Raw genomic sequence first — 10714 nt, 5'->3', positions numbered from 1 at the left:
TCAGGTTTTTGGGACTCAACAAACAGTGCATGCAGGATGCAGCATTGTGCTGTGAGAGTAAAGGATGAGCTGCTGCAGGAGGCTGGAGCTGTTCATGTTGTGCAGTCATGGTCACAGTGGAGATGGCACTTCCCACGTTGCAGTTTGCAGTCAGTGTGCATTGACAGACTCGTCTGCTCAGGGTGACATTGTTCTCCTCCCTTGCTGTGGCCAGCCTGGCAAAGCCCATCACGGCTTTGGGAGCTGGAATGTGCCTGTGCCCAGCTCCCAGGGATGAGCCATCCTGGCTTGAGCTGGCAATGGCAAACCATGGCTTGGTGTGGTTCTCTGCTCACGGGGTGATGTGCTGAGAAGAAGGTTTTTGTTTTACCTTCTAAGCTAAAACAGATTTGACAGAACAAATTTATTGAGTGGCCACACCAAACCATTTATTAAAGTTTGAGCCTGTTTTGAATAAAGGTGCTGGCTCTGCTGGGGTTGCTGCCTGCCTTGAGGAAGTGCTGAGGGAGAAGGACAGAACACTTTTTTAGGCTGCAAATGGTTTCAAGGGTTTTAGGTTGGAAAGTGGAGGTGGTTTACTGGCAATACCCCAGGTAAGGGCTGCAGAGGGGCAGTTAATTAGGCAGCCACATTTGGGTGCAGCTGGATGTGCAGATCCTTAAGCCAAAGTCAAGCTTACATGAGATCAGCATCTGGGGCAAAGGGGACGAGCACACACATGCTGCCCTTTGCTTTTCCTGGTTGTGGTTAACTTTGTAAGCATCAAAGTGCAGGACAAGCTTTGAAGGGCATTTCAGCAGACTAAAGAAAACCTTGGAAGAGAATCAGTACCATGCAAACAACTAGCTCCAGTCCCAAGGGTCTGGCTGCCAGTTCCCAAAATAAGCTCTGAAAATGAGTGTGAGAGCTTTCCTCTCCCTCCTCCTGTTACCAGCAGAGCAAGCTCAAGGGGAAAGAGCAGGATTAGAAAGTGGGATTTGCTCACTCATGCCAGCAGCAGTCTGCCTGCTCTGTTTGCTGGTATGGCAGAGGCAAGGCTGTTGCTTTGGCATGTTGGGTTAGGAAAAGGAGGTGAAGGAAGTGCTGTGGTGTGGCCAGATGCTTCTGTTCATGGGCTCAGGGAAGAAATGACCAAAATAACTTGTAGCTTTCCCATGGAGGAAACCAAGCTGGTCTGTGTTGCACTGTGATATCATTAAAACTCCAGTAAGGAAAAATGCCTCCCTCTTTATTCTTTCATAACAACTTTGTCAGCCAGGGTCATCCCAGCACTCTTTGTGCAAGGCTGTGACAGTGATGAACTGTGTGAGGCAGGCTGTGCAGAGACCTGCTCTGAGGGGAGGAGAGCTGGTGTGTTAGTAACCACTCCTTGGGATGTCCTTTAGGAGATGCAGGCTGATCTTTCATATCAAGGCCGAGTTGACATTGTATCTCTCCTGTCTGCTCAGAAGGTTTTATTCTAACACATTCTTGGCACAGCATAGCAGAGCTACCAATATTTCTATTAATTTTCTTAAGCTTGCTTCTGTAACAGGAGGCAGCAATCTGCTCTTTAGAGCTCTTTCCATCCCCTTTCTCCATGGTTCTAAGACTAAAAATTATCCAGGAGTTTCAAAAGAAGTTTGCTGGTGGAAAGTTCAATCTGCTTCCTGTTTCAAAAGGCTCTTCTTGAGAAGCTGAAAATGCTTCAGCATTGTTTTCTGCTGTGCTGCTTCTCTGGTCTGAGTGCCAGTCAGGCACAGCCTCTCCAAAGCTGTTCAGGGTGCTGCCCCTGGGGTGACTGCTCCTTCTCTTGCTGGGGCAGGGGAGATGGTATTTATTCTTTCCTGATTTTGTGACCTTTCCCAATCAGACAGGCATATAAACATCAGCCTTCCCAGTCTGAAAGCACAGCAGGGGTCAGTCCTTGCTCTGCTGCCCACGGTGCTGTGGTGCAGCAGTGAGGGCACATCATCACCGGGCATCCAGGACTCTCCAGTGCCTCAGGGCTGGGTTTGGCACAGAGCAGCCTCAGCATGGGAGGAGAGGACTCGGTGTTAAAAGTGCAGGGGTGAACCCTGGGAGCTTTTGATGTGACAAAGACCAGGGCTGCTGTGTGCAGCCCACGGGGAGAAAGGCTCACTGCTGTCATTTCAGCATGAGGCTGACCCTGCAGTCCAGCCAGAGGGAAAAGCTGATTTTTTTTTTATTTTCCTCTGCATGGGGAACCTGAGTTGTTTATTTGCTAAAAAAAAATCTGCTCCAGGGCTCACTGTGTCAGCCTGCAGAGAGCTTTGCTGGTGTTGCCATTGCATGGGGTTTTTTAAAAAATGTAAATGAAGACAAGATGCTGACACAAAGGCTGCTGACCTTGGGAGGTCTGGAAAGCCCAGCTTTTCCTGGGGCTCTGTCTCATGCCAGGGTTTACTGTGCTCTGGCAGAGGTTTGCTTGCCTTTGGTCATGAACCTTCCTAAGATACCACTTGTCCTTTGCCCTGAGCTGCCATTCCTTCCCCTCTGCCCTTCTTGTCTCTGTGTGTTTTCTTACAAGAGAAGTGTTTTCCATGCTTGACATCTTGCCCTCCCATCAGCTCCCCCCCAGGCCAAGTAGCTTTCTTTGCCAAGTTTCCTTTGGATAGCACATATCATGCAATCTATGAAAACTCTTAATTGATCTCTTAGGAATTGTTTTTCATCTAAATTCCTGGAATGTTTCCATCCTCTGAAGAGATTCCTCCAGAGAGAAGGGAAATGAATCCTGTGTCACTCCCTTCCGAGGAGTGGTGGCCATGGCAAGGCTGGTTGTTTGGCTTGTGCCTGTTGGGAGATGTGGGTTCTGCAGTGTTTGCTCAGTTGTGGCAGTTTTGCTGAACAAGGCAGCTGTTTGCAGAGCACAGGAAGGTGAGTGGCAGCTCCACACCAGCAGCTTCCCCATCACAGGGAGAGAGAGCATCCCAGATGGATAAGCTGGGAGAGCATGACCCTTTTTCTGTGTGTGCAAAGGAGACTTGTGCTCATGTGTGGAGAGGAGCTCTCTACATATCACTGATCAACACCTGCACCCCCAAGGGGTGAGGGCAGGAGTGGTGCTGGCAGGTGCTCAGGCTGCAGCATGTGTGTGGCACCCGTGGCCTCTGGTGGTGTGGTGGCACCTGCACAACCCTTCAGCTCCATCTCCCTTTTCCTGTGATGAAATTCTGCCTGAAGCCAGGTAGGGTGGAGAGGTGTGAGTCCCTGCTCAGCCCCAGCAGCAGCTCTGCAGTGGGCTGCAGCCCCACTTCTCCCTCCTCTGATGCTTAACCTGCAGCAAATGCAAGTGAAGCACTGTGGGTTACGTGTGAGCAGATCTGAATTAAAATTCTTCACCACTCCCTGGAGCTGCAGCCTCTGCCTGCTCTCAGTGCCTGAGCCTGGCCTGGGTGGTGCCAAAGTCTGACAGAGGCATGGCCCCTGCTGCACTGTGACTGAGTATGGCACCTCTTATGTCCCAGTGGTGACGCAGGCCGTCTGTCCTTGCCAGGGGGCTGGAAAGGGCTCCTGAGGAGCTCTCCCCCTCACCCTGGCACTGCTCTGGCTCCTGCTTTACCATTCCTTGGCTGATCCCCAGCTGGTGGCTGCCCCCAGAGCCAGCCTTGGATAACACCAGACTGAGCACAGCCTGAGGGAAGAGAAAAAGGCAAAAGGTTCCTGCAGACTCTCAGGATCAGAGGAGAAGCACAGGCTAAAACCAGGAAGGCCACCTGTGGCTGTGACAGCTCGCCAGCCATCAGGTGGTGACACTGGGAGAAGTGCACTTCCAAAAGAGCTCCTGTGTGCTGCTGCTGCTGCCTTGTGAAGGACTGTCCCCTCCTCCTGTGCTCAGTCCCTGCCCCAGCACCACGGTGTGCACCCTCCAGTGACCCTCAAAACTGTGTTGAGCTTAACAAACCACCAAGATATCAGAAGAAAGAGCTGTGGACTTGCCAGAATTAAAGCAAATGTTGTTACTAATGATGTTCCTTACTAGCATGGCGTGCCTGCTGGCTTGGTGAAAAGCCCCAGCTCTGTTGTCTGTGTTGATCAAAGCCCTTGGCCAGAGCTCCTGACCTGGTGAGCTGGAGTGTGATCAGACAAAGAGCCTGAACAGGGCTGCAGAAGGAAAATACTGATCTCTGGATTTAGTGACTTGAGGCATAAGGAAGATGAAATGAGTTGATGAAGGTTGCAGGTTGGGTCTGGTGCTGCTAATGTCTCTGGCCAGAGGGCTGACATGAGACAGGACTGCAGACTGCCCTGTCTGTCCCCTGCTGCAGCAGTTGTCACGGGGTTTGGAGTGTGAGTGGCTTGTCCTGAAATGTGCATGGAGAGGAGAGCAGGAGAGCACCTTGAGGCTGCTCTTTGGCCCAGCCCCACTGTCTGGGCAGGGGGGACAGTTGTGCAGTGTGGGGCACTCTGACAGCACCACCTGGATGGACCAGGAGCTCTCACAGCATCTGGGCACTGCCTGGGAGCTGAGAGCATCAAAGCCACTCCCCAGCCTGATCTGCGGTCACAGCTGGGGTCAAAATGTAGGATTTAATCAGCAGGTACTCCTGGCCACAGTGCAGATGCTTCCTGTTGGAAGTGGGTTTAGTTCAGGACCAACATCACATTTAATAGGCTTCTAAAATCATGGGAACCAGGTGTTGAAGCAGGCTGTTTGCCTGATATTGCCTGTCCTCCAACAGCAATTGTTGTTCAGTCTGGGCTGTGGGAAGCACTTTGGAATGGTCACCAATGACACCCTCAGACACACTCTGTTCAGAAAACATAACTTTATTATTAGTTGCAATATACATTGTATTCCTTTAAGAATCCTAAACTTGTATATGGTTTTTCCACTGAAAATACATGTGTATGTATATATGTTTTTATATATGTATATATATATATATATATATATATAATGTATTTTATTGAACTGGAACACAACAGAACAAGAGAGACAACCTCAGGAATTACTTGTAAAAGGAAACGTGATCCCAACGGGTTTGTGCTGGCAGTGTGCTAAGGTGAGTGGTATAAAAAGGACAGGCTAAATAGAAAACAGGATGGGTTAGGCAGTGGGAAATGGCCTCTCAGTGCTACAGGTGGTGATATATACAGTAGTTACACGTTGCTATTGCTCAGTCACGAGTGCCACCTGTTCTCCAAGGCAGACCAGACTCTCGTGCAGCTCTGCACAGCAACATTGTAAGGCTGGCTGTGCTCCCTGCAAGTGGTACCTGCCAGCTGGAAATAGAGTGTAATTACATTTCCCTCAGCAGCTGCTCTGCTCACTGCTAATCTGGTCAGCCAAGGAAGAATTCCTCCGGGGCTTGGTGAAACCTAACTAGGTCAGTATAAAGGAGCTTACAGGCAGGGGAAGGGATCAGCAGCAGCAGAGAGAGCTGAAATGTGCAGATTGGTGCAGTCTCACCTGGCCCAGGCTCATTTGTTCCTGGCTCCTTCCCCCTGCTCTTGTTCCCCACCTGCCAAGGAGCTGTGGCCCCTCTGCTCAGCAGCCAGCCCAGGGGTCTGTGGGGTCAGCACAGGCGGTGCCCAGCTTCTTCTGGATAGGTTTCCCTGTGTTAATTGCCTCAGAAGGTAACTCTTCAGAAAACTGGCTGAGGGTGGCAATACCTGCTGCTGTGCCATGGCTTTGGGGTCATTTGGCTTTTTTTTTCTTGCTGATCTTTGCAGGTTTTGTTTGTAAACCTTTTTTTCAAACAGCCTCCCCAGGCTGTGTGCCACTGCTGAGTTTAGCTATAGACTGAAAGACAAGTCTTCCCCAGATCAATGTAATTTGTTTCCCTTTATTTCTGTTCAGCTGCAGATGTTTCTTGAGTGAAAGGACACATTTTAGCAAAGGCACTGACAATGGAAGTTCCTCTGCCTGAAGCCAGGTTGGAGGGAGCGGACAGGCTCTGACCTTTCTGCTGAAGGGTCACTTCCCTCTCCACTCCTACAAAGTGCTTGTCACTTTGGAAGGGATGTAAAAATTGTGGGCATTGATTTACTCCTCCTGACTTCCTCAAGAAAAGTGCTTTCAAAAATCCTATCCTTAAATCATCATCTTGCTACTACCCCCGCAATGTCTGTCACCTCTGGATCACACCCACTTGTTTCCCCTTCCAGCTGAAGAAGCAGGTGAGATTTATCACTGCTGTAATGTTTCTCTTCTTGCTGTCTTTCTCTAGCAGCATCTGGCCAGGAGGGATCTTGCTCAGGCAACAGAAGTTGCCTCAAGGCAGGCTGCTGGAAGATGGAGAGCAGGTCACCTGCTCATTGCTCTTTCCCAGAGTAAGTGTCACCAGAGGTTTCACAGGGACTGCTGAGAACAGCCAATTGCACTGGAACAATATTTCAATTAAAAGATAACGTTGCTGGGAGAACTACAGCTCCTTCCTCTCTTTAGAGGCAAGAAAATACAAATGCCAAAGTGCCTGGATCAACCTGTATAAAAGAGCTTCCCTGACTTGGGCCCCTTAGGGCAACTACAAGGATACAACCTGCATCCACATATCTGTCATCCATCCATGCTGCTGGGACTGAATGGGACTGAGCCCTGATTCTGACTGTTATTGCACAGAGGTCCCTTTCCTGAACCTTGCTAGAACTGCTTCCAAAGGGAGGAGAGGTGGGTGACCCCCTGACTGTCAAAGGAGGGATCCAGCCCTGGGGACAGCAGCTCAAGGCACAGTGGTTGGTGCTTCTTGCTGCTGCCAGGGAAGGCAGTAAGGGCTGGTTTGTCACTGGGGGAGATGCCCCACTCTCATAGTGCAACATTTGCATTCTCTTCTACAAAATCAGAGGGAGAGGTGCAGGTTAAACCCCTTCCCTTTGGATAGTGCCAAGAAGCATCACGCTGGAAGAATCGGCCCGCACAGCCACTCTGTCATCACTGTGCAGCTTTTACTGTGCCAGTACAATGCCTCTGCTCTCATCCAGGGTCTAAACTCTTTCCTCTCACCCTGCTGCTAGCAGAGACTCAGGCAGCTCAAGAATTTGGCTTAGCTGCACCACAGGCCCTGTCCACAGGCTCCTCCAGGGCAGCTTGCACAGCAGGGTCTGTGGATGCCCTGGTACAGCAAGGTGGAGCTCCACAAAGATCACCCTCCACACTCTGCCTTCAGCTCTCCACATGTCCTGAGGGCTGAGCTCAGCCCCTCAGTGCTCTACCCCAGAGCTGATTAGGAGGAGCTGGGATGGGCTTGGACAGGATCTCTGCTCGTGCTGTGGGTCTCCTGCCAAACCAGTGGACCATGAGGACACCCACTGCTACTCCCCACCCAGCAGATGCTCTGCACTTCTCACTAGCATTATTTTCAGGACATTTTCCAACTGATGAAGGAAAACAACAGATTATGACTGTAAAGTTATGGTGAAAGGACCAGATCCTGGTAGGACAACAATGTTCCTTGCCAAGAAGGAATGATTAACTCCTTCTTTACTCTCCTCCCATTTCTTTCCCAGCTTCCAGCCACCTCTATATCATATATTATATTACTATATTCTCTTATAACTTTGACTTTGCTTTTTCAGTTTCAGTAGCACAAGTGATTAATTCCAAAAGGAAAAAAAAAGGAGAGTTAAAAAAACAAAAAAAGGAAGAGAGGAAGGAAAAACCCCAGTCCCTAGGGATATTTACAGAGTAGTTCACTTTGCAGATGAGATGGGCGTTTGACATGGGGAAAAGCAGGGGAATTGAATGTGCTAAATGGGTTGGATTCCACATTCCTGCTCTTCCCTCTGGGATCCTGCTTGGATGATGAAAATCAAAGCACTGTTCAACATGCTTTCCCGGAGTGCAATTTGCAGAGGATGTGCAGGGTGGTGGGGGAGGCATCTCTATCCCCTGGCCTGGTCTGCTTAAAAAGGTAGTATCCAAAAGGGTCTGATCTTGAAAATCAGCCTTTCACCTTCAGGGAGCTGTCAACTCCATCTTTAGCCTCTCCTCATCACCCAGCACCTTCGTTAGTGCTCTCCTCTCAAGGACCAGGGTTTTTAAGGTGCTGGATGGTGGGAACAAGGGACGCACCTGGCATCAAAACCATTAAGTGGAAGATACTGATTTCTTTGACATACCAATAATTATTGCAGTATAAACACACCCCAGTCACCACAGCAAAGCAGAGAAGGGGAAGCCGTGGAGAAAGTTTGGTGGGTGAGGGGCATCCCCAGCTATCAACTCTTCTCCAGGTTAGGGCAGTGGCCATTTGCATCAGCAAACAATGCCCCACCCTGTGCCTCTCCCCCCACCCTCCCTTAAGCTGTGTGTGATAAAATATTCCAAGAATCCCTCTATGTTAGATCTTTTCCCAAGAGATTTCTAGTAAGAAAAACCTAGAAAACCCCAGTAAGAGCTGCAAATGCAATTGCTCTTAAGTATGGCTGGTTTCCCCAGCTGCTGAGACCTTCTGGCCAATCCACGTCAGTATTTCTGTGAAGACAGAGGTAGAGACCTCAGGCAGCTCTTTGTGGAGGGCATGATAGGCTTCCTCATACACCTGTAACCAGGGAGAAGTAGAGATTAGCACAGAAAAAATAAATCTGCATGAACAAAACAGCCTTCAGTCCCCTCTCATCAACACCCACAGGTCCAACACCTCTGCCCACAGCTTGTCAGGTTTTTTCCAAGATGTAGCAGGTTATGAAATCAAGGAGATGCCACTGGTGGTGCTGGCCCTCAACAAGCAGGAAGGTGTTGGCATTGCTGCCTGATATCTGTGGGTACCAGAGCACCCTGCTGCCCTTTAGGAACATAATGCATGTCCCAGCCCCATTCCACTAAGGAGGAGGAAATACTTATCATGCCCTTGGAATGTAAAGGACAATGGGGGATGTTCCCATCATGCCTTGTGCAATTTTACTCCTTTTATGCTCAGACTATCCAGTTATTTTTCTGATGACAAAAGCTTTCCCTTGGTCTCCCTCCCTTTTCTTTCAGGTTTATTCATGTGCTAACAATTGGTTAATCAGCTGTGGTTCTCTTGAAATGAGCAGATGTGAAGTGGCTTTTGTTGTCCAGCATTTTGGAAAGACCTTCCTGCACCTTTACACGCTGGAACATGAGGTAAGGCTGGTGCTCACACAGTTGGCATTGTTCAGAAGAGCTTTTTGGGTCAATGCTTTACCTGCTTATGAGACTTGCTCTACTTCTACACCAAGCTGCTTCATGTCCAAGACACCCTCTAGGCATGCAGCCAGCATCCCCTGCCCCCAGCCTGGCTGTAGCTGGTGAAAGGCCACCACACTGAGCCCAGGGAGGGCTGAGCTTGGGCTGCCTCCTGGTGAAAGGGGCTGTCACCTGCCCAGCCTCACCCACCCACCAGCTCTGTTTGCCTCCAGCTCTCTGGGGGTCAGCAGGCTCCCACCCCTCACAGTCACTCATGCTCAGGCCAACACTGACAGCTTAATCCCCTAACAATGACAAAGCAGGATGACCTTGAGCGTTTTGTCCTGGCTCTGCACCGTGTCCATCAGCAGGTAAGAGCCCCTGATGTCGCAGAGCTTGTCAGAAGAGCCGTGTAGCACCAGGATGGGCAGAGTCAGCTTGGGCAGGGCTCGCTCAATTCTGGCAATGGCGTTCATCAGCTGGATGACAAAGGAGACCTTCATGCCACCGTGGTAGACCAAGGGATCAGATGTGTACGACTCCATCTGGCAGGGAGAAGGAGGTGATTTAAGATTAGCAATATTTCATGCATAAGAGGAAAAGCAGATCAGCCTGGCAGTGAAGAGTCTTCCCTTGGCTTGCACAGCCATTCCCTACTCTCTCAGGACATCCGGCCATCAGAGTCAAGGCTGAGGTACTGTGGTTTACCAGCACTGCTCCACAGCCTGACATGCTCTTTGCTGCATGTTTCTCTCTTAAACCATTAGAAAATATTCAAGCCAGAGCTCTTTGACAGAAGCTCCTGCAAGGAAACAACCAGTGTTGGACAAATACCATTTCCAGAGGGGCTCCTGCCTGCATTTTTCTCCTCTGCTGTGCCCTTCTGTCATTCCAATGTGATATCTCTTCTACAGAGAGTTCTTCAGACTGTGTTATTTGAAAGCTGACATTCTCCAGGCCAATATCCTCTCTGCTGAAGGCTCAAATGTTCTCTTTCTCTGTCTGGGGGTGGTGACCTACACCTCCAGACAACTGACAGAGGTGACTGCAAAGCCAAGGGCTCATCTCTGGCTGCAAAGCGTGACAGACAAGGCAGCAAATGATGGTATTAGGTGGTAGGCAAAAAAAGTAGTCAACAACTTGCTCAGCCAGATTGTGAGGGGATAAAAATGCTCAAGAGCTGGTACAGAAAGTTGCTAGGAAGGAGTAGTTACTGCAGCAGGCAAATCTACAGTAAATATTTGTATACTGTATGTGGAGACGGCCCACACAGACCCCACTATCGCAATATTTGCCAGAATGCTTTGATTATGGGCTGGTCTCTGGCACAGCCTCCACTTTCTCCCAACCCTGGCAGATGTTTATAGAAATGATGGTTATTTATAGGTTAGCTGAAAACAGTCTCCTCCTCTCCTCACAGGCAGTGGGCTCTGTTCAAATTCTACCTTGAAGGCATTAACTTGAGGTCCTTTGGCTTCTGCCTGTGCCTTTCCTGAGGAGACCATGGGTGGGAGGTGACCCAACAGCCACCCAAGGACATGCAGCCATGTGTAGGTGTAGCACAGGCAGGCACTGTAGGACAGAAAGGTCTTGTGGTAGATTCTGTCTTCAGTTCCCTGT

At 49.7% G+C, this 10714-nt stretch overlaps 1 protein-coding gene across 4 annotated transcripts in view; it reads right to left on the bottom strand.

Moving 5' to 3' along the window:
- Positions 1-4757: 4757 nt before the first annotated feature.
- Positions 4758-10714, bottom strand: part of MGLL (monoglyceride lipase) — an 80845-nt gene continuing 74888 nt past the window's right edge. For all 4 annotated transcript variants that reach the window (XM_064432711.1, XM_064432713.1, XM_064432712.1 and 1 more), the window contains exons 7-8: positions 9424-9639; positions 4758-8486 (exon numbers count right to left, since the gene is read on the bottom strand). In XM_064432711.1, the coding sequence (XP_064288781.1) occupies positions 8361-8486; positions 9424-9639 (342 nt within the window). In that variant the 3' untranslated portion in view covers positions 4758-8360. The remainder of the gene's footprint in view (positions 8487-9423; positions 9640-10714) is intronic.

The sequence above is a fragment of the Passer domesticus genome, chromosome 9 (assembly GCF_036417665.1).
Source record: "Passer domesticus isolate bPasDom1 chromosome 9, bPasDom1.hap1, whole genome shotgun sequence".
Lineage (NCBI taxonomy): Eukaryota > Metazoa > Chordata > Aves > Passeriformes > Passeridae > Passer > Passer domesticus.
The sequence above is the reverse complement of the archived record's forward strand: the minus strand, read 5'-3'. Positions and strand labels throughout refer to the sequence as shown.